The 23,282-nt window shown below is 38.0% G+C and overlaps 7 protein-coding genes and 1 long non-coding RNA gene across 9 annotated transcripts; 6 read left to right on the top strand and 2 right to left on the bottom strand.

The window, feature by feature from the left end:
• The first annotated feature begins 783 nt into the window (after window positions 1-783).
• LOC115634340 (accessory gland protein Acp53Ea) lies at window positions 784-1,322 on the top strand. 2 transcript variants are annotated; one of them, XM_030531996.1, is made up of 2 exons: window positions 784-854; window positions 913-1,322. In XM_030531996.1, the coding sequence occupies exons 1-2, from the start codon at window positions 813-815 to the stop codon at window positions 1,270-1,272; spliced, it is 402 nt and encodes a 133-aa protein (XP_030387856.1). In that variant the 5' UTR covers window positions 784-812; the 3' UTR covers window positions 1,273-1,322. The 2 variants fall into 2 exon arrangements, 1 of the variants encoding a protein (XP_030387856.1); XR_003996433.1 differs by having other exon boundaries at window positions 790-854; window positions 930-1,322.
• Window positions 1,323-1,943: 621 nt separating this feature from the next.
• On the top strand, window positions 1,944-2,539 carry LOC115634270. Its single transcript, XM_030531897.1, has 2 exons — window positions 1,944-2,006; window positions 2,067-2,539. The coding sequence occupies exons 1-2, from the start codon at window positions 1,965-1,967 to the stop codon at window positions 2,409-2,411; spliced, it is 387 nt and encodes a 128-aa protein (XP_030387757.1). The 5' UTR covers window positions 1,944-1,964; the 3' UTR covers window positions 2,412-2,539.
• Window positions 2,540-3,340: 801 nt separating this feature from the next.
• On the top strand, window positions 3,341-3,984 carry LOC115634203. The gene is made up of 2 exons (XM_030531790.1): window positions 3,341-3,421; window positions 3,482-3,984. Exons 1-2 carry the CDS (start codon window positions 3,380-3,382, stop codon window positions 3,824-3,826), a joined length of 387 nt encoding a protein of 128 aa, XP_030387650.1. The 5' UTR covers window positions 3,341-3,379; the 3' UTR covers window positions 3,827-3,984.
• LOC115634204 lies at window positions 3,894-4,304 on the bottom strand. The gene is made up of 2 exons (XR_003996415.1): window positions 4,266-4,304; window positions 3,894-4,204 (listed from the first exon to the last, which is right to left on the bottom strand). It is a non-coding gene; the product is annotated as an uncharacterized LOC115634204 (long non-coding RNA).
• Window positions 4,305-5,938: 1,634 nt separating this feature from the next.
• On the top strand, window positions 5,939-7,047 carry LOC115634096. The gene is made up of 2 exons (XM_030531653.1): window positions 5,939-6,328; window positions 6,387-7,047. Exons 1-2 carry the CDS (start codon window positions 5,994-5,996, stop codon window positions 6,718-6,720), a joined length of 669 nt encoding a protein of 222 aa, XP_030387513.1. The 5' UTR covers window positions 5,939-5,993; the 3' UTR covers window positions 6,721-7,047.
• Window positions 7,048-7,546: 499 nt separating this feature from the next.
• Window positions 7,547-8,285, top strand: LOC115634631. The gene has a single exon (XM_030532487.1). It carries the CDS (start codon window positions 7,547-7,549, stop codon window positions 8,036-8,038), a length of 492 nt encoding a protein of 163 aa, XP_030388347.1. The 3' UTR covers window positions 8,039-8,285.
• Window positions 8,286-11,354: 3,069 nt separating this feature from the next.
• Window positions 11,355-12,919, bottom strand: LOC115634083 (serine protease inhibitor 42Dd-like). Its single transcript, XM_030531636.1, has 2 exons — window positions 11,636-12,919; window positions 11,355-11,579 (listed from the first exon to the last, which is right to left on the bottom strand). The coding sequence occupies exons 1-2, from the start codon at window positions 12,570-12,572 to the stop codon at window positions 11,458-11,460; spliced, it is 1,059 nt and encodes a 352-aa protein (XP_030387496.1). The 5' UTR covers window positions 12,573-12,919; the 3' UTR covers window positions 11,355-11,457.
• A 4,663-nt stretch (window positions 12,920-17,582) lies between these two features.
• On the top strand, window positions 17,583-19,357 carry LOC115633934 (serpin A12-like). Its single transcript, XM_030531451.1, has 3 exons — window positions 17,583-17,620; window positions 17,679-18,662; window positions 19,101-19,357. The coding sequence occupies exons 1-3, from the start codon at window positions 17,599-17,601 to the stop codon at window positions 19,229-19,231; spliced, it is 1,137 nt and encodes a 378-aa protein (XP_030387311.1). The 5' UTR covers window positions 17,583-17,598; the 3' UTR covers window positions 19,232-19,357.
• The last annotated feature ends 3,925 nt before the right edge of the window (window positions 19,358-23,282 follow it).

Genomic DNA, 23,282 nt, shown 5'->3' with positions numbered 1-23,282 from the left:
ATTATATGCGAATATTTCAAATTAAAATTTCATATACTAATGAAAGTAACTTAACGAATAAAATAACACCCTATATATATATGGTATATATATAATTACATTATATATGGATTTAAGTAAGAAAGAAATCACCTCATTTTGTTAGTATTTTCTTGATGTTATTGTTTGGTATTATTTTTGTGTTGGCGATATCGTAAAAAGACTAAATACTTGTAGATAAAATCAAATCAAATTATATCCAAGTAACGCAGGGTGGGTTATAAAAATTGTTGATGGGAAAAACAAGGCAGCAGAATGGATTGGGGGAATTAAATTAGAATAATAAGCCGGCTGCTGGCAGAACGGAAGGAGAATAACCCATAGATATTGTTTGCTCGCCATTTTTATTTAACCTTCTCTTGAGCCCTTATGTATGAGGCTTTTCCAGTTATTACGTAAGTGGAACAAACTGTTTTATTCTGGCACGTTTGCCCCGCAAGATTTAATATTGTTATTCATTAGGGTTATAATCGTCATGATCTTTTAATACCTCCCAAGTGCTGCTTCAAAATTCAATTCAATCATACTCAACCAATAGTACGTTTCTTTTTTCCGTATAAATTACTTGTCGTTAAACGATGAACATTTGAAAATGACTTAGAGAAATAAAGAACACCCTATATATATTGTAATTGCATTATGTATAGTTTAAACTATAAATAAAAATCAAAAGAAACCAGTCGCCATGCTAATTAAGATATATTACTTTACCTATTTGTATACCTTAAACAGTTCCGTCAGTACAGCCCTTGTGAGGAAATCACTTCAGGAAAATGGAACTCATTAAAGTCATCTTGTGCTTGAGCATTTTATCAGTATGTACATAAATCAATTTAAAAGCAATAAATTTATAATTAAACATTTGACTTCGAGCTCTTCTCTTCCATAAGTTTTGCTGAAGATCGTAATAGTCTAGACAAACCTACGGCGGAACCATACGATTGGGACAAGATTTTCAAATGCGGCCAAATCGCTATTGAGGGAACTGCTGCAGTTGCTGTTAATGTAATTGGGATAATTAAACACGCCATTCGATGTATTGATTTTAAGGCACCGCCAAATCCCAAACGCAGCATAATCCGAACTATAAGGACGGTCTACGAGTTCATGAAGAGGCTTCTCCTTAATAACGTCGTTTGCCTAATAGAGAGCATTCAGAAAATAGGATCTTTGGTGAAGCCTCACATTGATGCATTTGAGGATTTAAATTGCTTGGACGAAAATGATATTTGAATATACTTTATAAATATACTGGTAAAATAAATACAAGTCCTCAGAGCCTATTTTATCGACAACTGAGTTCCGATTGGGTAGTAGGAAATACTTCAATTTTCTTTATTTTTATATTTATTTATTTATTTATATTCTCGCTTGTTGGAGGAAATCTTAAAGAGCATGATAAATCCAACAATTTGTGATTGAACAGAAAGATCTACAATATATATTTTTAGTTTCTCATTAAGCAATGAATATATATGGGCTCTTTAAAAGCATAGCTACATTGTTGGTAACATTTTAAAGGTGTGTTTTTTGTTCTAAGAAATGTTCTTTGCATTTCTCATCTTATATTTTCTATATATGTTACGTACATATGATACATATGATGATATGTATATTACATAACATGCCCTTATGGTAATACGAATATGGAACACACCCATGTCTAATATCAATAGTTTCAGTATTATTGTCGTAAGATTATAAATCGAGGAGAAAATTAAGGCAAGAAAATGGCGTTACGTTGATATAAGTACTTACATAAGAAGTGTGTACATATTCGTATATTTCGCCCTGGCCTTTATGTGTGAAATTTCAAATTTTCTAAGCCTCCAGGCATTTGTATTAAGCTCTATAAATTGCTTGCAATTTGGATGATTGGTCCTAGTATGGTATTACGGTTTTAGTTAAAAGCATACTAAATAAAAATGTACGCTATGAAGGCCACGTTGTGTCTGAGTATATTGGCGGTAAGTATTTTTTTAATAACGTGGAATATAGCCCCAACTAGAAACTTGTTTCATCAACAGCTCTACATGTTGCCCTTTACAATGGGTCAAGGAACAACTCTGGCAATAACGCTTCCAGATTTTCCTAAGCTTGCTGTTTGCATTGCACCATTAAGGGATTTGGTGCTACCACTTGCCACAAAATTGATACCACTTGCTGCAGAGCTTTACAAGTGTGTCGATTTTAAACAGGAAACTAATCCGGGTTATAAACTGGCTGTTATTCTGAAGAATACCTACAATTGGTCGAAAAAAGCACTCCTAGAGAAGTTAAGTTGCGCGGAAACACTGGTTAAGAAAGTCTATGAGGTCGCTAAGCCTAGTCTTGTTAAGTTCGAGGCGAACGAGTGCTGGAAATTTTTGTAGTGCGTTCGCAGCATGCGAGTGCATTCATGAATAGGAAACTCCAATATTTTCGTATTCCAGCAATCACGAAAATAAATAAATACATTTTTATAGAAAATGTGTGTATCAAATGAGTTGAAAATTGTAAATTGTTTTGTCATTTAATTTTCAGTTTAGATTAATAAAAAATTACACAATCAAAATGTAAACAAATAAGGAATGTACAAATCAATGAAGCCTTTAAATAACAATTGCATAACAATCTAAAGTGTTAAAATTTTCACATGCATAACTTTACAAAATTATTGGATATGCCATTATTTTGACTGACTTAGTTGCTTCTCAGGAAAGACATGGTTTGTATTCAGTTTGTTGTATAGTGGAAAAGGGCACTAACCTCCTAAACTAAGTATAAAAGGAAATACTATGTAATAAACACAATATTTATATACAAATTGGTACATCTACGGTTTCACAACTCTTTTGTTTCAAATAAGTATAGAAATATTGCAGAAATAAAGTAGATGACGAATGCTGTATATGTATTATATGAGTATATGCAAGGGCGTAGGCAGCTTTTACCAAAGGGGGGGCCAAAAAATTTATATTTTGATTAAATAATGAACGATGCATTTGAAAAATGAAAAATGAAAAAACTTCAACAAATGCAACTCAGATCCATTTCAAGGCGAAATAGTGCTTCATAATAATGAGCCTGTGCTCGGCTTTATATGGCAAAATTTTTTGTAGGAGGGGGAGGGGGAGCAATGGCCCCCCTGCCTACGCCCTTCAGTATATGTGTGCAAAGAAAATTACTGAAGACGACTTATATAAGGAATTTTATGAAGACGATGACTTTCACCTTGACCTTTGGGTGTGAAATTTCAAATTTCGTAAGCTTCGAGGCATTAGTCTATAAATTGTCAGCAATTTGAAGCAATGATCCTAGTATAGAGTAACTGTTTTACCTAAAAGCATACAAGAAAAAAATGTACGCGATTAAGGCCACGTTGTGTCTAAGCATATTGACGGTAAGTATATTTTTCAATAGGGAGGATATAACCTCAATTTCGATCTTTTTCCACCAACAGCTGTACCTCATACCCTCTACAATGGGTCAAGGGGCGACGACATCAATTGCGCTTCCAGATTTTCCGAAACTTGCTAGTTGCTTTGCTCCATTAGTTGACATGGTAAAACCCTTGGCTGAAAAAATAGTGCCATTTTCCAAGGACTTTCTTAAATGCGTTGGTGCCAAATCTGATCCTAATCCGGGCTCAAAACTGAACCTTTACGTGAAGAACGCCTACGTTATATTGAAGAAGGCACTTATTGAAAAGTTTAGCTGCATAGGTGATGCAATTAAGAGTTTTTATGGAGTAATGAAACCTTCTCTTGAAAAAGCTGAGGCGAACAACTGTTGGCAGCATATTTAGTGCTTTTAAAGCATAACCTACTGTCTTGTAGCTGCAGTTATAAAGATACATAACTAATAATGAGACGTTCAATGTCAATATCAAATGTTTATTTGCCTACTACGTATACTACATACTTGTACATAAGCAATGATAATAAACTAAATTTTGACATTTTACATTTCTTTTACTAATTTGGAAATTGTGTTTAATTATCAAGTATATTCATCATCATCAGTTTCACGAACTTTCATCAAGTTTTGCTCCAGAAATAGTTAGTGTATTTGTTTAGCATCGAACATATTGACGCATCTATCTATCTCAAGATTTTGGGTCCAATACGTGCTGTCCATTTTTCTTTATCGGCGCTAGCATTGCTTAGAGCCAGCACTACGATCACTAAAAGATGAGACACATATGATCTTCATTTTAGAGTTTGTGAATCACTTTACAAACTTACAATACAATTGGATAATTCCCAAGACTTTCATGATTAGAATGTATAGTAATAGGCAACGGCTGGACGCTTTTATAGTTACAATAGGCTAAGGTTCGGGGCACGATAGAAGATTAGGAGCTGCATGACTCCAAGTTACGAGCAATACGTGAGTAAGCAATTATTAGTGCACAGATAATGTAAAATTAAGATTCAGAAAGCTGGGTGGTCACATAATCAAGATTTAGTTATAACTGTTTTCTCGTAAATATTTAGTACAAGTTTCCAGCATTTTCGATTGAAAACATCTCAAAACCTTTTCCTTACTCAAGAGTTCTCCTAAAAAGTTATTGATAATTTATTTCTTTTATCTATCTGGAAATAGTACTTAAAATCTAAAAAAGTTATTTATAATAGCTTTTGGCGGTCCATGACCATGGCTGAAAAAATGTGTGTGCAGTAAGGTGCTGGAAAGAAGATTAAGATTTTAGTTGGAAAGCAGCGAAAACATGTTAACTGTAGTTAACATTTTAATTAAAAAGCATGGGGTTAGTTGAAACCCTTACCATATACCTATATGTAGACCAAAAGTGTTAAGCACTATAGTTGAGTCAAATTGAATTATACTAGTTTTGAAAGGCACATATCCAATACTTACCGATAAATATTGCAACCTACTCTTAAATATCTAAAAAGCATTGCATATTCCAATAGTCCCACTCTTAATCAGGTCGAATTTTGTGTGGCTGTTAGATTTGCCAATGTCCAAATGTAATTATTTCTGACTCTTGCTGATTTCTTTGCTGAATCTAAAGAGTGGCCTGAGGCAAAAACTACAAGTATTAGGCATTGTCCATAGTGACATATTTTTTTACGGCCTTGTGCTGTGTTGGATTCGCAAAAATGAATTATTCAGTAGGCGGCAGAAAAACTGAAGCTGCATTATCACAGAGTCGACGACTGGGATAACCACAACCACAGCGATGGCTATAATTGAGGTCAGTGAAATCAAATCGCTTGGACAACGACAAGCACAGCAACAAAAAGAACATGTATATGGATGGCGACAAGACATCTCGTTAGCACTTCAAAAACTTGCAGTTAGGCAGCTTCTTCTGCTCAGCGGCCTGTGCGAAAACTGGCAAAACAACTTAGGCTTAGCCTAGCGTTGTGGACACATCGGACGATGCGCGTTTTGTCTTACATACATACAAGTATGTACGTACATACAAGTACAAGTGTGTGGGACGGTGGGCGTTGTATAGCTGGCCGACATTCAAAGGCGACATTTCCGTTTTCAATACATATAGTAGAGTGGCCCCAAAAGAAACAAACAAAAAGTTGTAGCAAGCGATATGCAGTGCGATGAGTTGACAGTGATTGTCCGCCCTCGATGCTCGCTAAGTTCTTGACTAACATGAAAGCAATCTAACACCATTGTAGTTGCAATTTCCGCAAAAAATAGTTCTAAAAATACTTGTAATTACAATTAATTCTAAATCAATTGTGCGCCAATGCGTTTGCAATCAATTTGGCAGGCGACTCCGTCAATGACATTGACAATGGGCCAATCTGTCGGCCACTGAGAGTACTCAGGTCGAGTATCGATGGGGAGAGAGTGCGGGTGGGTGCTGCCAAAAAAGTGACTATAAAAGCGATCAGATAGTGATGCAATCGCCACAATCTTTGAACAGGACGGGTTGCGCGCCACGTCAGTGCTTAGAAGTAGAATTAACAAATCGGAGCAGCATCATGTTTGACTCGAAAATTAGGGTGCCCAAGTATAACTCGGATGCATTCGATAATGTCGAGTATGAGCTGCAGATGACCTATACTCTCGAAACGGATCGCCGCATCATGAGCTTCTTCGATGCCATGTGGGGAATTGAAGTGTCCGGGGGCAGTGACCAATTCGAGCCACTGACCATCATAAATGTTTCGCCCACGGGGCTGGCTAAGAGAGCGGGCATGCGTATTGGGGATGAGATCACGCAAATCAACGATGTTCCGGCCCTGGAAATGACCTTTAACGAGGCACTACAACTGTTCCGGAAGTCATCCCGTTATGTTCGCGTCTATGTTCGCGGGTGAGTATTGAGCTACAGTTTGTGGAGACGTGTCGACTCAGTTGCTTGCTATTTGCAGAGATGATGATACTCCTGGCGAAGAGGATTGGACGTGCGATTGCTGGTTTAAGCCGCGCAAGCCCTGGCGACGTGACTTTACACCCATACAGTGGACTTTCCCATGGAATGATCGTCGCAAGCCAGTGTACAAGGAGTCGAACTGCTTCATGGTTCCCAGCAAAATGGAGGAGAAGATACGTCAGCGTCGTGCCGCCACATCAGCGGTCCACAAGAAGGAGGAGGCACCACCACACACCCGCTCACTCACGCCCACGCCCAGGCCCAAGAACCAGCCAGGTCCCAATTTGCTCGAAAGTGTGCTACGGCCACGTGGTCCACCGCCTCGCGAGTAGTCGATCCCTAAACCTATACGGCACAGGTCTGTGCGAGAGCATCACGTCCGAATTCCCTTGCACTAGACGCAGATTCTGCAGCAGCTGATTGGCATCAGGTGCAAGAGTATCGCTACAGAATGTAGGCAGTGGTAGCATCTTGATTTGGATCCTGCAGTACATATCTGTTGACTAACAAGTTCTGCGTTAGCTGGAAAATAGATACGAGTACAAGCGCTACAGCAGCTGGCCCTGCAACCATCTTTGCTGGTCAGCTGAGTGAGCGCGTTGCCACTCGAAAGCGGCAGTTACTTATGTGCCAAGCAAGTATTAATGTAAAAATGAACATTCGAAAAAAAATAAATATAATAATACGATTAAAATTATAATAAAATGATTATTTTCTTTTCTATGAAAGCGAAAAATGCTGATGGTTCTTAATGGAAGTACGATGTTCGTTATACCATACATATACGTACACGTTTTCTTTTTTTGACACAATTTACTTATTTCAAAATACTAGAAAAACTCGATATTTATTTTAAAGTACGTTTAAGAATTAACCCTGAAACACACAGGAGGATAAAGAAACAAGAGTGGGATCTAATTAATAACTTTGGAAATGAAAGATAAATGTCAAGAATCAACTACTCCTCTTTCTGAGTATTACATACATTTGCATCCAACTAGTATTCCCCCTCTTTGAATAAAGGGTATAACAAGATAAGTTCATATTTAACGTATAATATTAATTGAATTGTCCATAGACTTTACACGGTGTAATATTATTACATCGTCCGTGTCGTTTCGTCTCTGATATTTAAAAGTTAGTTGCACTGTTGCTGTTATGCCGAAACATCACTTTCACGTTGCTCTCATATATCTGCTTCTTGAGCTATGGCAAGTGCATATCGCATATGCGGATCGTGTTGTCGCCTGCCTGGGGAGCGCCTATTTAGACTGTCAGGATTATTGCCGTGACCACGGGGGCGGTGGGGACGTCGAATGCATTTATAAATGCGGGAATGGTTGCGGTCCAAAAGATGGTTACATAGTTCGAAATAATGGAGGCTGTCACAAAATAGAAGATTGTCCAGGAGGCGATAACAGTGATGACGACGAAGATCAGCAGGCCGAGAGTGTTCAAGAGACGGAGCCGCCAACAACCACAGTTGATATTAGCAAAGGATATTTAAACTTAAGAGAAAATAACAATGAACTCTTGCTAAAGGCGATAGTTGATATTCCTGATGATGGGTCTGGCGTACGACATGCGGTAGCAAAAACGGTGGAAAAACCGGCGGAAATACCAGAGAGGAGGTCGAGAAAACATGGATGACTTGACTACAATACAAAATCTCAACTATATATATACTAGTTTGTCTTTCAATAGTAGTCTTCATCTTTTTGTCCTTTCGTGCACCTCTGCACTTCCATTGATACCTGACAAAATTTATCTGCAACTTTCCCATTGCCTGTCAAATTTGACAATTAAAATGTAGAAATAGTTTCAAGTTAAAGGGAAAACTTATACTTTGCAAATTATTAATTAAATGGTTAACACAGCTTCATCAGTATCAACAACAGCTGCGGACTGCGCTTGGGCAGCAAACATATTTATGGCTATAACTTCTTGTAAAATAGGTCTATCATAATGAAACTGGCATATAGACACATAATCACTAATTGGGGGTATTTCCAAAATTGGAGTTCGAAGAGAGGGGTGGGGGGTGGAGATGAATTCCAAAAAACACATTTTCTGCGTATTCATATAAGGCATCTTGGACTTTAAATTTGAAATGACTAGGTCTTATAGTGGCCGAGATATAGACGATTATACGAACGGCGTTACGGAAATACCCCCATAGGGGGGAAGTGGGGGGAAAATCAAAAAAATAAAACTAACTCGTATAGCTTACACACATAAGGCATCTTTGTGCAAAATGTGGTGTCTGTAGCTCTTATAGTCTCTGAGATCTAGGTGTTCATACGGACGGACAGACTGACAGACGGACAGACAAACAGGGCTAGATCGACTCGTCTTGTCATGCTGATCAAAAATAAATATACTTTGTGGGGTCTGCCAAGCCTCCTTCTGCCTTACATTTTTCACTTCCTAATATACTCTTGTATATTTCATGTACAGAGTATAAAAATGAAATCATCAAAACTATTTATAGTAAAAGCAATTTAGTCGGAATGGGTGATACTTTTCAAAATTTTGACATTTATGTGGAAACATGCCACAAGTATTTTCACTTACATTCTCTAATGTTTTTTATGATGCGACTGCTTACTTTTAATAAAATGCAAATGAGTCTCATAAATATAAGCATAAACATAAAAAATTCTGACATAAAACAAACAATGACAGCAATGACAACAAAATGTAAATTACAAAAATCTGAGCAACTTCTTTTCAGTGCGCAGCTTCAGACTTTGGTGCTATTAGGGATATAATTCAATTTGCATTACTGTGGCACTCCGTTGTTGATTTGCTGTTATTATATATGGTGTTGCTTTTTTTTTTTTATACCAGTACTTTAGTTCGATGATAGCGCGCCAAAATGTAGGCAACAAAATGTTAATGCCTGTGCAGGCAAACACACACATAAACACACGCTAATACACAAAAGGTCCTTGAAATGCGCAACAGAAATCATGGCGTAGTGTTGGCTCAGCATGTGGCACCAAGAGCGACATCGCGTCAATTCTCACTCGCAATGTGAGCAAGTTTTTGTGTTTTTCAAAATGGCTGCCAACGCGTGATTTGCATAAATTTGCGTATTCAGCATCGCGTCAAGCTAAATATGGCCTTTAATGGCTGACATCTGCAGTGGCGAGTCATAAAGCCGGCATATTTGCAATTAACATTAATTTTACTTAACGGAAGTAAAATTAAGCAGCATAAACAAAAAACAAAAAAGACACAAAGATATGCTCGAGAAATTTAATCACTGAATCAATTTAATTTAAATAACAAAGAATGTTGTTTTGTTTTGCCGGAGTTACTAGATGATTGCGTGAGTAACTCCGCAAATTGTTTCACTTGTACGAGTTTACTGTTGACTTTGTTGAACATGAACATCAATTTGTGCTTGGAATTTCTGTTTGACTTTTATTTCGATTAATACTCGTACATAAAAATTTAATTTTGTTTGCACAAAAACAATAAAGAGAATCGAATTATATGTTGGCGTTGAGGAATGCAAAGAGATGTAAATGAGTGAATTGGTAAACTAAATAAGTGATATCTATATTAACTGATATATTTGGCTTAAAGACATAGGCTGCGGCGTACCTGTGTTGTTTTCCATTGTTAAAAACTACACAAAGAATCACTTACAACTTTTGGAATATTAACGTAACCGAACGTAAATTAAATGTTACAAAAGTTGTTTTATTTATAAACTTTTACTTGGAGTGATCCAGCTTATTAATATATTAATTGATCTAGTGTAAAGAAGTCCCAACTATATATATTGTTTTTATGTATCCCACATTTCGCTTTTTTTCTAATTAGTTTATAAACAAATGCTTCGAGAGAGTGTAGTTGTTTTGAATTAGAATCACTCCACTGATTGCGAGCGATTTCCTCCCATTTATTTTCTTCTCCAGAAGAAGTGAAACCAATACTTTATTGCTTTTGATGGCCTGCAGTTGTGCACCAATGGCTACAAACAAGTTTCATTGCTTGGTGCTGAAACACATTTAAAGGTTAACAAGAATAGTAAGCCAGTTTTGGTAAAAGTCTTGACTGAAGAGAAAAGGTGTGCCACAATGTGGGAATATTGGCTAAACGATGGAAGAATCGAAGAAGTTGTTGAATTGTAACTTAGCCAATACTAGTTAACGGGCTGAGTTTCAAATGAAATGCAAAAACTGTCCGAAACAGAAGTGAAATTCCAATATCAACTCCCAATGTGTCTAAAGACTATGGTGTAGGTATGTGGGCTAAGGGCCATCTACGTGCCAATTTTAACCAACTTTTAGTGCACAGACAAATTTGATGTGGTTTTGGCAGCATTCCGGTCGAAAATCACTCGTTTGCCATTCACCCCCACTGTCACCTACGGCCATATCTTGGTGCCTGTTTAAAACTGGTTAACTGGGTTTCTGCTGCTGATGTACGAGTATGTCGAAATCAATTTATACTTTTTGTGGCAGCGTTGCACATTTCCACTGTTAGGTGCATTTTGCTTACTAGGAGGTCATGGGTATTTTAAAGTCAAGTTGATTGGCTGCCAAGGATGTGTTACTGTAAGCTACATATGTTAAATGCAGGTCACTTGTGCATTTTACTTAACCAAACAATCTTAGTAAATCAGTCACATATACTCGTAAGTTGCCAGAGAAATGCGATAAAAGTGGTTAGTCAGGCAGGGCTTATTTGGTTGGCTTGTAGATTTGCTTCAGGTGTATAAAATGAATAGTAAGAAGCGATTACAATTGCAGTGCTAAAGCCATTCATTAGGCGACTCAATTACAAGAATTCACTGTAAAAGTCATTAAGGAGTTACACATAACATAAGCCAGTATTTTAGTTATTATCATGCTCATTAGATGATTAGATTTATAGTCGAAGGCGATAAAGAAGAAGGAAGAAACTTATGACTGGATTAAATTAACTAATTTATCGATAATATTTTTAGAAAATTCAACGATTTATTTCTCCCAACTAAACACCTAGCTTTGCCTGAAAATTAAAAAAAAATTAACGGTGTTTTTCTTGAAGAACCGTTAGTTTGATTCTCAAATTTAACTGGAATTCTCGAATTGGCCTGTGAAATAAATTTCATTATCGTCCAGTATGGCGAAGAAGAAAGGACGATTGGCATGGAATTGAATGATGCTACCACCCAAGCTTGCCACATCATTAACTGAAAGATAAAACTTATTTTTAATCTATTAAGTTTCGAAAAGTTTTTAGGCTTACGTGTTTGCTTCTTCGCATTATCGATGTTTATGCCGTGTTCATTGAATTGAATGTAGGTTATATGCCTCATACTAGAGAGGGCAAGGTTTGGACTTTCGGATATTGGGCTAAAATCAGCTTTGCCTTCCTGATAAATGTTTCGTATATTCAAATCGTCGAGTATGTCCGGCACTAATTCAACATCGCATTTGTATTCGAATTTCGGTATTTGAACCTCTAGGTCCGTGTATTTGGCGAGTTTGGCTATTTGTACCAAACTTTTGCCAAAGAATGCCATTTGACCCGATACAATAACTGCAGGGTTACTCTTCTTTGAGGGCAAAAGAATCATCATTTTAAGATTGCGGGTGGTGCGAAGGAATGGCATTAGCAACATTTGCGCATCTATTTTCTGGCTTTCCAAGTTGGCGTACGGAAGCCGGATCTTGTCGAATTGCATAAAGTCAATCAGCTGCTTTTCAATGCCGTAAAATTCTCTAGGTTTAGTCTTTTGTGATTGGAATGGGAACTCCCATTGGGCACTTAGAACAGCCGCATTGATCGAAACAACTTTATTGGGCTTATCCAATTCAATGTAATCTTCAATATGCACTGGATCGATTATTTTGTTATCTGTTTCCCGAGCAATACGACTATTGATAAATTTCAGCTGTTGTGGGAAGTGTTCCTGGTCTATTGCTTCAATCGAACCCAATCGACTATTTATGTTTCTTTTGAATGACTTTGCGGGGCTTTTCAGAAAGATACCATTGAAAATACCAATCATATATCCTTCAGTTGGCTGCCCCGTAAGCTGCTGGCTGTCATAGCGGTCCACTTGCAGAGCAGTTTCTATTTCTGAGGAAGTTGCACCATTAGTAATCTGCCTTAACATCTTGAAGGCGAGCTGCAGAGCTGTGTGAGAGAAGAACACATTTTCTTTCGTGGAGCTGGTCATGAACCAGTGGACGTTCAGTACCCTATCCGGCTTGGGAGGAGGCAGGGAGGCGCTGTTGTTAATTAATATGATATGAGGGAGTAATACGGTCTCTTGAACAATTACTGGGCACGGCCGACCAGTAAGCTTTCGACATGTTTGCTGATGCTGCCTTTCACAGCGTCTTAGCCACTGTCGTGGTGGACATTCGACGGCCCGGTTTTGTTTGCTGCAAATTTTTTCCCACCTCAAAAGGTTACATCTTTTTATTTGATTTCGTATAGTATTAATGTGCTGGTTTTGTTGTCCCGTAACATCATTTATCGCCCATGCCACAAATAAAAGTGCCAAACATAAAGTCCTTGTAACTGAAAATGGAAATAGATTCTTACGGATTCTTGGCATTAAATAAGTAGATGCTTACCTATCATCGTTGGTGGAGATTACTTTTTAACATTAATAGCACATGTGGCAAATAATAATGACTCCGTCCACTTGTCACAGCTTATGCAATGCAAACCAAATGCATTTTGTATATCCAATCTTTTGCTCAATCTTTTGCTGGTTCTTGTTTCAACACATAGATGCACTTTCGATACCAATTTTCTTGTCAATCTGAGACTCGAATGCATATGCCATGCATTTTTTATGGGCGACACAATGTTTCTTTAAATGATGTTGTTTGCCCTCTAGTTTTTATAGCCTGTACCCAAAGGGTGAAAGGCTATACTAGTTTTGTGCGCATGTATGTAACACACAGAAGGAGGCGTGGCAGACCCCACAAAGTATATATATTCTTGATCAGGATGAGAAGCCGAGTCGATATAGCCTTGTCCGTCCGTCCGTCTGTCCGTCTGTCCGTCTGTCTGTCCGTATGAACGCAAGGATCTCAGAAAGTATAAGAGCTAGAATAACCAAACTTGGTTTCCATATTCTCCTAAGACCGAGAAAGTACGAGTTTGAGTTTTTTTTCGATGCACCCCCCCACTCCCCCGCAATTCGTATTTTTTCTTATAACTTCCGTAATTCTCGGAATTTTGAAATCAATTTTGGTAGGTACATCCAGTTAGTACTAATGTGTCCGTGTGCCAAATTTCATCATGATAGGTCAATTCTGAAGAAAGTTATAGCCATAAGTAAAATCGCTGCTCATGCGCTGCCTCTGTCGGCAGCGCTGCCCGCAGCTGTTGTTGTTGTTGCTGCTTTGGTTCAACTTTGTGCTGCATACATACACGCATATAAACACGTATAGGTACGTGATGTAAATGTATGCTGTTAAAACTGAACATAAACATATATTCTAATTTAATTTAATTAATTAATTCATTAATTTTTTTTAATAATTTAATTTTTTTTTAAAATTTTTTTTTTTAATTTTTCTTTTTTGTGGAGAGTACAGGCTATTTTACTGTCGGGCTTGCTCGACTGTAGCGTTCTATCTTGTTTTTATACTCTTCACATAGGGAAACGTTTATTGTTTTTCAGTCCCACTCTAATTATAACAGAACTATAAAGAATAGAAACCTACATCTTGTGAATATGTACGAATCCGAATTACGATTTTCGATTTAGCGATGCTAGAAACAATATGTTTGTACAGATTTTTTATATGATCAATATTTTTGCCAATAATGATCTTTATTGACTTTAAATTAAAAACATAAAATAATATACAGATTCAGGAATAATATTGTGATAACAATTATTTGTAATTTCAAATATACGTATTTCAATAATATCTAAATGGTTTTTTTTTTGGATTTCTGAATCCGTACATTCAGGTTTAGCACCTTAACAATGCAGGTTGTCGTAAAGTGGCAAACATTTTTATATCTGATGTGTGCTCAGCAGCAACTGAAAGCAATTCACTCTGGTCATTAGCATAAAAGCCGAAATGGACGATGCAGTGTCGAGGCTGCGTCTGAGGCGCTTAATTACGCATTCTAATGTGTGCCATTATCGTCCCTCCAGGCGGTTGTACTTCTGGTCCATAGCCCTAGTAAGCTATACAACAGCAGGGACAGCCCAGAACATGTAAAATTTATGCAACCCGTTTTAACAACTTGTTTCAACTGGCGTTGGCATTGTTGTGGGGTGAGAGTGTGTGTCTGTTTTTTTTTTTGTTTTTTTTTTTTGAACTCTTGCTCTTTTTGTGGTTGCGCAAACAATTTCAGAACAAAAGTTCAGAGTATGAGGAACACGCTCCGAACCTAAGCTAGGGGCATACACACTGATTGCAGCTTGTGTGCGTGGATGGGGGTGGATTTGTGTGTGTGTGTTGCTGCTCGTGTTGGTAGTTGATTGTGTCTGCTTCTGTATATTGTTTGTTATGCAGCTCACCGAGTGCAAGTGTAATCAGGATACGGAACGTTTGCGTCTTTTTAAGCAGAATTTTGATATTGCTGCACTCTTGAGCAGATAGTGTCGGCACAAATACGTATATTATTGATTACAGTATCAAGTAAATTTAACAATCAATTGATGTAAAAAATCTCTTTCCAAATGAGGAATTGCTATTCCAATCAATTGATAATGTGGGATGGTAATGCAAAGAATTGAATTGAAATATTTACAATGGCTGATAAATAAAACTTCTGTGCATTTATAAAGTAAATGTGTACGTGGGTGGCTGGCTTACAGTTGTTGGAAATATGTAAAATTTCAAAAATTTCCCTTTGAAAATATTTCCTATTATACACATTAATTTATACATTTAAATTATAAAATTTAAATTAGTAAAATTTCTTAATTTGAGTTTATGGGTATATACTATACTATATACATACATATAGGTTTTTTTATTTCATATAAATACAACTAGGGCCTCACATTAAGAAAGTAGAGCACATACAAGTATATTATATATTTAATCCGGTGAAATGTCTTTTCAGTCTTTTGGGAGGTATTTTACCTGAAACTTTTAGTTCAGCTTCACCGAAAGCAGTATAGCTTGTGAGTATAAATTGTATATTTTTGAAGCTATAGTATGCTTGCATAATGTTTATCAAGCACATCCTTCACAATCCAATTAAATTCCGAATGTCTCTACTTTGGCGCTTCCTATGAATATTTTAAGTGAGACACATAACGAATTTGCTTATGCTCCGCTAGAGTCTGACTTCATTAGCGAAAATAAATGCAACTGTGTTACAGAATTGAGAGCTCGAGCTCAGCGAAAATTAATTAACGTTGTGCCAAACTTTGGCCACTGCAATCTTTTGTCATAGTTGCTGCGCGCCATCTACAACTTCACGGTTCTTCCTCTACGGACTGCGGCACTTCTCCAACTTTGGCCTCAACCAAAAAAAAGTGTATATAGTATAAATAAAAAAAAAAGGAATAAGAAAGCAAATGTTCTATACACAAAGGAACTTTAGCCGCAGCAATGCACACTCGCACTCGCACAAACAAACTAAACAAAAGTCGAAACTGGCAGGCAGCCATTTTGTTTAGTAAGAGCGTCGCCAGTTGGCGGGCCGTTGTCCATTTTGGGCAAGTATCTTGAACGCCAAGCAAAAACTGGTAGCTGGTACATACATACATAGCTAGGAAACTGTTTGGTCCTTTTCATTTTGGCGCAAAACACTTAAAAAAAACTTTTGCCTGACTCTAGTGCAACTTTAATTGTTTCGAAGTGTCCAGTCTCTCCATGTCTATTGCGCTACATTTAAACGAACAATTAGGCAGACACAAGGTCTGTCCTAAGACAAGCCATAGTAGTTGTGCTAGTTGTTATTGCCCTTAGAAACGAAAATTTCAGCTCTGCTTGGTCTGCTGTGCCAGTAGCTGAAAGCGATTTATGCCAAAGGAGTTGTAGGAGCGATTCATTTCGCACATTTGGCTGCGTTTGATCCCATTTCATTTTTTACCCTTCGTGTTTGCGCTTGAAATTGAATTTCTTGCTGAGCGGAAAACAATAAACAAGCAATGGAGAAAATAAGCGAACAATGCCAAAACAGGTGGGGCAGGGATGGTTGACTGGAGAGTGCAGTCTCCTGCCACGTTACTCATACGCCACGTTGTTTCCTTTCTTCTTCTTCTGTTCTGTCTTGTACACATTGTTTGGCAAAAACGGAAGGAAACACTTTCATTATCACTTTGGCGCTGAAATTTATTGCGACAAGCAGCAAGGGCTGAGTGTTGGGGCAACGGGAGCTTGACAGAAGCAGCATGGGTACGAAGCCGGGGCCACGTGGATAAGCGTGGCAGAAATGTGTGCCATTATCGTATACAGAATGTTTGCTTATTCTGCAGCACAGTGGGGTTGTTCCATATGAAATTGAGATGAAATCAACAGCATAGTAAGCAAATGTCTAAGTATTTGCTTACTTACATGAACCGAAATATACAGGGTTTTGAAAATTTGATAAATATATATAAAAGAATTGTAGGATTGTAGATGGCGAGTCCTTGTACGTAAACAGAGCCGGAATAATTTAAATTTAATTCGTTTTGAATGGATTAATTTGAATTGAATAATATATAGAATAATAATTTGTTTATGCTGACTGTCTTGCAAATGTTCACACACACAAGAAAGGGTCATTCCGGGTATTTCACGCAGAGTCTAACTATTTTTTAAAAAGTCGAACTTTGTTAAAATATTTAATGATAAATGGAATAATTCAGAGTACTTTATCTTTATAATGGTAATACAATTTCGCCGAGAGAGTGTGTGAGAGAGAGAACATAGAGAATCTCTAAGGCTGATTGTATCTCATGCGAATAATGTGACATGTTAGGTCAGCCATTTGGTGTCTGTCAGCCCACTGTGCACACTTTTGGATGCTGTTTCTGCCATGTGGCCCAGATATATTATAAAGTGCAACAATGTGAAAGAGCAGCAGTGCAGGGCATGTTTTGGTGCATGACGTTGCGATAGCACGTGTTAAAGCATGACAAAACGTTTTAAGTTGATTTACCAATATGTACTTACGTGTGCATTTAGCAAAGGTTATGGTTATGCAAGTATAACTAATCGAGTTGTGATGACGGAATTTGAGCGTTTTGGGTACATGGATTCAGTTTCATTTCTTCCTTTACACCCATGCTAAGTAGAAGCATGGGAGGTGGGTTATTCTCTGGATTGTTTGTGAAGAGCACCACTGATCTTGTTATTTTTCACAGATCAGATGATACAGGGGCTACGTCCACTGCTCTTATTCCCATTGCTGCAGCTGCTCATTTGCAGCGTTCTAGCAGATACCGCAAACCTCGAGCATCACTTTCCGGTTCGGATGTACAGCGCCGTGCAGCAAACTCTGTTTCGAAACAAAGACTTTGCCATCTCACCACTAGGAATAAAGCAGGCCCTAGGTATATTGGTGCCCGCCCTTGGCGACGACAGCGCACTGGAGATAGAGAACCTTCTGAAGCCGCGGATGCAAGAGAACAAAGTGAAACTAAAGCAGAACCACTTGCTGTACCAGTTCACAACATTGGGAGTCCAAAGTGGTCTGACAATCGATCCAGAGTATATCTCAGAAGTCACTCAATATGGAGATGCGGCTGTGGAGCTAACAAATTTTACATCTGCACAAAGATCGGCAAATGTAATGAATTCCGGTGTGTATCATGCTACAAAGAACACAGTGCGTTCGATTGTCTCAGATCACACATTCGAGCCGGACACCCAAGTTTTGCTCGTAAACGGGGTTTTTTACGGCGCGATTTTCGCAAACGAATTCCCTACCGAAGAAATGTGCGATTTCACCGTTTATCCCAATCCAAAAAAGAAGGTGAGGTGTATGCGGGCAAATTCAGTGCCCGCCCTTTTTGGAGACAGTGTAGTGGCACTTCCACTGATAAATACGACGAGCTATCTGGTGTTGCTCCAGAGATGGAAGGGCAATCTGGAAACGTTGGATTTGCGCCAGCTTCTCAAAGCATTGGAAGTCAAATTGGTAAATCTTATTGTGCCAATGTTTCGCCACGAAACAACGCTAGATCTGAAGAAGCCATTGACCGAAGTAGGCGTGGAACGTATTTTCAAGGCAGGGGAGGCGCAGCTCAACAAAATCGGAGATCAGAGCGGCGAATACCTAAAGGGACTGCACCACAAGACAGTTTTCGAAATAGGCCGGAACGGTATAAACATGAAACGTTTAGCAGGTGAGTTAATAAGCGTTCTTTTTGACAACTCACGAGTGAATAAAGAAACCAATTCACTTGTCTAGTAGTAGAAGCTCTCCCTACCAATCATGGGAAGTTGTTGCGGATGAGAAATATGATTACATGAAAATTGGATTATTCCTTTTTTTTTGGACATAGTAGATATTTACGATGAGGGCTTTAAGTTTTCACTGTAAAGCACAGCAAAGAGTAGTTCATTAGAAACATTCGAAACTTTCCTACTTATACGTAATTAATTAAGACTAAGAAAGACCCATGAAGCGAATCATTTTTTGCTGTATTCAAGTTAAAACTTAGATTGTCTTGTAACAACATATTTATTGTGAAAAAGTTCTGACCTATGCATCGGCGAACCATTATAAGTGTTTCCATGACAATTTAATTCAAATTTATTTCTGTCCTTTTTTTGCATTATAGCGAAAGCAACGCCTTCACACAGAAAGGAAGACGCAGACGCTACTTTTACAGCTCTAACGCCTTTTACGTATGCCGTCGTCGACGAGGACCACGTTTATATAATAGGTCACTATGGTCTAGACCAGTTTTAAACATCAATTTCCATAAAGAGAGTCTTCAAATAGTGTATTTAATGTTGAAAGCATTATTGGATCTAATAAATCTATCCACTTAGTGTACATAAAGTGAGATCAAAATAAAATCCATTTGACTCTTAATTGCATTGGTCTTTTTATTCTTCCTGGTATTTGCTATTTAGACAAAATGACAGCAAAAGGCACTAATGTTTGGGCATGCAGTGAATAGTGTCAGCCGTTTAATGACATTCTAATTCCAATTAATTAATATCCCCCAAGTGCTAATTCCATTTTTACAGTTCAGTGATAACTTTTTCTGGCTTTCAGTTGAGCTTGTGAAAGCTTTGCCGCTTCGTTTCGAATAGTATGCACAAATTATATGGACTGAGTTTTCGAGCAGATACCAGACATTGAAATAATTTGCCGCAAGCCATCTTAAATGCCAATATATCATGCTGGCAAATAAAGCCATGTGTGTGCTCGTGTGTATGTGAGCTGTGAAATCACACAGCCAATCACGTCAAACACATTTATATGTATATACTATATATATATATAAGTATATAAGTATATGCATGTCTGCATACATGTGTGTCAAACAGGATGCTAATTATAATTGTGGCATATTTGGGGCAGGCAACCCATTTATAATATAAACATCTGGTAATCTTCTTCACTAACTTCAAAGTCCACCTTCTTATACAAAATGTATGGTACTAAGGCCGTGATTCACTGGCCTTTATATGAGTATCTGATGCCGTATTAAAAATATTTTTTCTTTATAACAACAGCTGCTAACGCGTTCATAAAATGATCTATTAAATGTATTAACTATTTGCGAAATGCTGCTCCTTTTTTATTTTTTATGGATCCGGAAGCTGAAAAACAAAATTTCTCAGCTGCAAGCAAATTCCAATTCATCAAATTATTTACCATATAATGGCAAGTGCGAAATACCAACGCAGCTTTATTAACATTGTTTTCGAACTTTTATTAAGTGGCATCGTGGCAAAGGGGTGTTTTAAAGTTGTTGCATACATATGTAGATACACTGGAATTCATGAAATTGAAGTCTCGACTAAGACGGTGTAAATCAAGTGCGTGATAAACAGGAATATTTTTCAATATAGATTTATATTTGTGTTTGCTTGCGTTTAAATATATGGACGTTGGGAGTACATTCAAATTCAAACAAACTATAGCTTAGATTTTAAAAATAAATCCTAATGTATTTAAAAAACCGTGTTCTAAAATTTTAAGGAAAGATATGGACACTGCTGCGATTTGTATCGTAGTTGTACCCGATTGTCTGTAAGGCACGTTTTTATAATCCTAGCAGTTTTTGTTTTTGGTATTTCAACAGTCTTTACGAAATAACAGTAAATTATTGGTTTGGCAACTGCAATTCGGGGTAATCGATTGCACAAGCTTAGTATGTATTTGGTTTGGTTGGTTGGCTGATGTTGTCGGATAAAGGGCAATGCATCATCAGTTCCAACTCATATCGCCAAGCACAGCAGAAAATGCAGGCAACTATCTGCTAGAGTTATGCTGCGTATGCTAATGCCAGGCAACTCTTGCCTCAAAACTAGCCAAGCATTCAAATGTCTGTGAGGCATATTCCGTGCGTGCTCTCGGATGCCACATGTCCAGGGCGCACCCACTTTGCCGTTCACTATGATTATTGCATGCATTTATGTATTCGCCATAGAGCACCTGCTTTGCTCCATTTGTCACAACACATTTGCTATTTGCCGAAGAGTGGCACACAAAAATATATCTGGCAAGTCATGTTATTGCCTGGCCATAATATACGTATGTAAATACACACGTACATATGTATGCATAGTGAATGCAAGCAGGTATGACTGTGTATCCTCTCTCTACTATATGCCCACCCATGTACATACACACATCTGTCTAAATCCTTTCGTGACTGCAATTCACAGTGCCAAGTCCCGCAGTTACGTGCCTGGCGATCGACCTGGTACTGGGACTCCTGCGGTAAGCTGGAATATTTACTGTTTTTCAAATTGTGCTTTGGAACTTTTGCCCCTGCGCTTTTTATGTTACCATCTACTCTGTTTATGGCTTCTTAATTGCCAGTGAGTGTGGAAAGTTTTTTTGTGGCAGGTAATAAAAAGAGCTTCAATTTTGTTTTTATGGCACATAGCAACGTCTTTTGTTAATATGCAATTTTTACAGCAGCTGTTCACAGCAGGAACTTTTCAATAATTTTAATAATGAATAAATTCTTATCACATGTGCCATAATTCATAGTCAATTTTTTAAGTCATTTACATGCATGAAAAAATTGATTACAACTCTTTTAAGCTTGCATAATATGATTAAATATTTACGTTAGCGTTTCCATGCATAATTAAACCATTAAAATATGCATGCAGAAAATGCCAACATAAATTACATAGGAATACCCATCAACATTATGAGAACATTGGTATGCGAAAGTTTACTGCAAATATGCCGCAATTTTAATTCCTAAAATCAATAAAAGGCATGGCGTAACAACTTTGCATGTCAGAACAATTAACAGCCAAACTTTTGGCCAAACACACAATCGCGCACGCCCACCGATGCATAGCTAATAGACCTGTACGAGTTACTTCATTTGTTGGCTAAAAAGTATGCTATGATTTTTTATCAATCGCTCTTAATGCGTACACATTTGCACTTGATTTGCATGCCAAGTCAACAGAAGCTCGCAAAGACTTCTCGAGTGTGCGTCTGTGTGTATGAGTGTGTGTGTGTGTGTGCGTGTGCGCGCATATTTATGGCTGCCATTGAGCATTAGAGTAGAAAATCTAATTGGATTTGTATGCGTTCAATGAACTGCACTAAGAGTATTTTATACGAGTACTACAATATTATTGCAAATGTGGCCGCTCAGCCCCATGCATTTTATTGTTTGGCAAACTGTTTTGGCACACTCCATTGAGCGGTTGCTTTATGCAAAACAGCCCCTTCAATATATATTATAATATTATAATATTTTGTGGCGCAAATAAATGTGGTATTATAGCAATACCAGTGTATTTGTGTGTGTGTGTGTGTGTGTGTGTGTGTGTGTGTGTGTGTGCGACGCTTTTAAAGCAAGAGGAGGAATATTAAAGCAATTTAAAATCTTCAACTTCTGGCTCGTTTCACTAGCGGCATGCGACAAACGACGTGCCTTGCAATTAAGCGCAAAAACACGTACGCAGCAGTAGCAACAGCGACAATGACGTCGAAGGCGACGTCTTTATCGGCAGGCTGAAATTATGGACGACATCTGGCGCATATGACAGGCAACCCGGTGAGCTAGCGGGGGGAGTAGTTGTGTTGGGTTGGCGCTTATCGCACTAATCAGTTGGTATACTTGTATATATAGAGAGAGAGCAGTATTAATGAGTCGGAAACGAAGCGCCAATTGCAGCAATTAACTTTAATTACAGTATTTGTCAGCTTAGTGCCTAACTTGCCACAAAATGCTGCACATGCGCAGCGGCAGCAGCAGCAACAATATTGAAATTGGCGGTGTGGAGCACCCATTGCCTTGATTGCAATCGCGATCGTTAATTAAATGTCGAAAGGAATGTTATACCTGTTGTTGTAGTTGTAGCTGCAATTGTTCTTGTTATTGTAGTTCTTGCTATTGCTGCCGCTGCGTAAAGATCAGTGCTTTGGGATAAGGCCAAGTTGCTTGCTTGTTGCTTCTGCTACAACGGCTGCAATGCCGCCTATTTATAGCTTGGCGTTGTTGCACGCAATGCGGTCGCTTGCTCGACGCTTGGACTACGTGGCATTATCGCCCTTGATCTTTGCTAAATCGGAATCGCCTGCGTTGCGTGAAGTGTTGCAAATGAGGTTTTGCCTGAGCGTGTATTGCATTTTCAATTGCCTGCAAATTGGTAGCCTACAAGTAGTACTAGCTAGGGAAAGAGTAGAGATACAGTGAGGCAGAGGCTGGGGTAGATTCGCATGAGGTCTGGAACGTTGTGGGTGCCCAGAAGTTCGCCTAGAAATCTGACATTTGTGTTGCGTCTAAGCGACATGTAGATCGTTATCC

Source organism: Scaptodrosophila lebanonensis, unplaced genomic scaffold (genome assembly GCF_003285725.1).
Source record: "Scaptodrosophila lebanonensis strain 11010-0011.00,11010-0021.00 unplaced genomic scaffold, SlebRS2 tig00000001-arrow-pilon, whole genome shotgun sequence".
Classification (NCBI taxonomy): Eukaryota; Metazoa; Arthropoda; class Insecta; order Diptera; family Drosophilidae; genus Scaptodrosophila; species Scaptodrosophila lebanonensis.
Note: the sequence above shows the minus strand (reverse complement) of the source record. Positions and strands in the feature narration are given on the sequence as shown.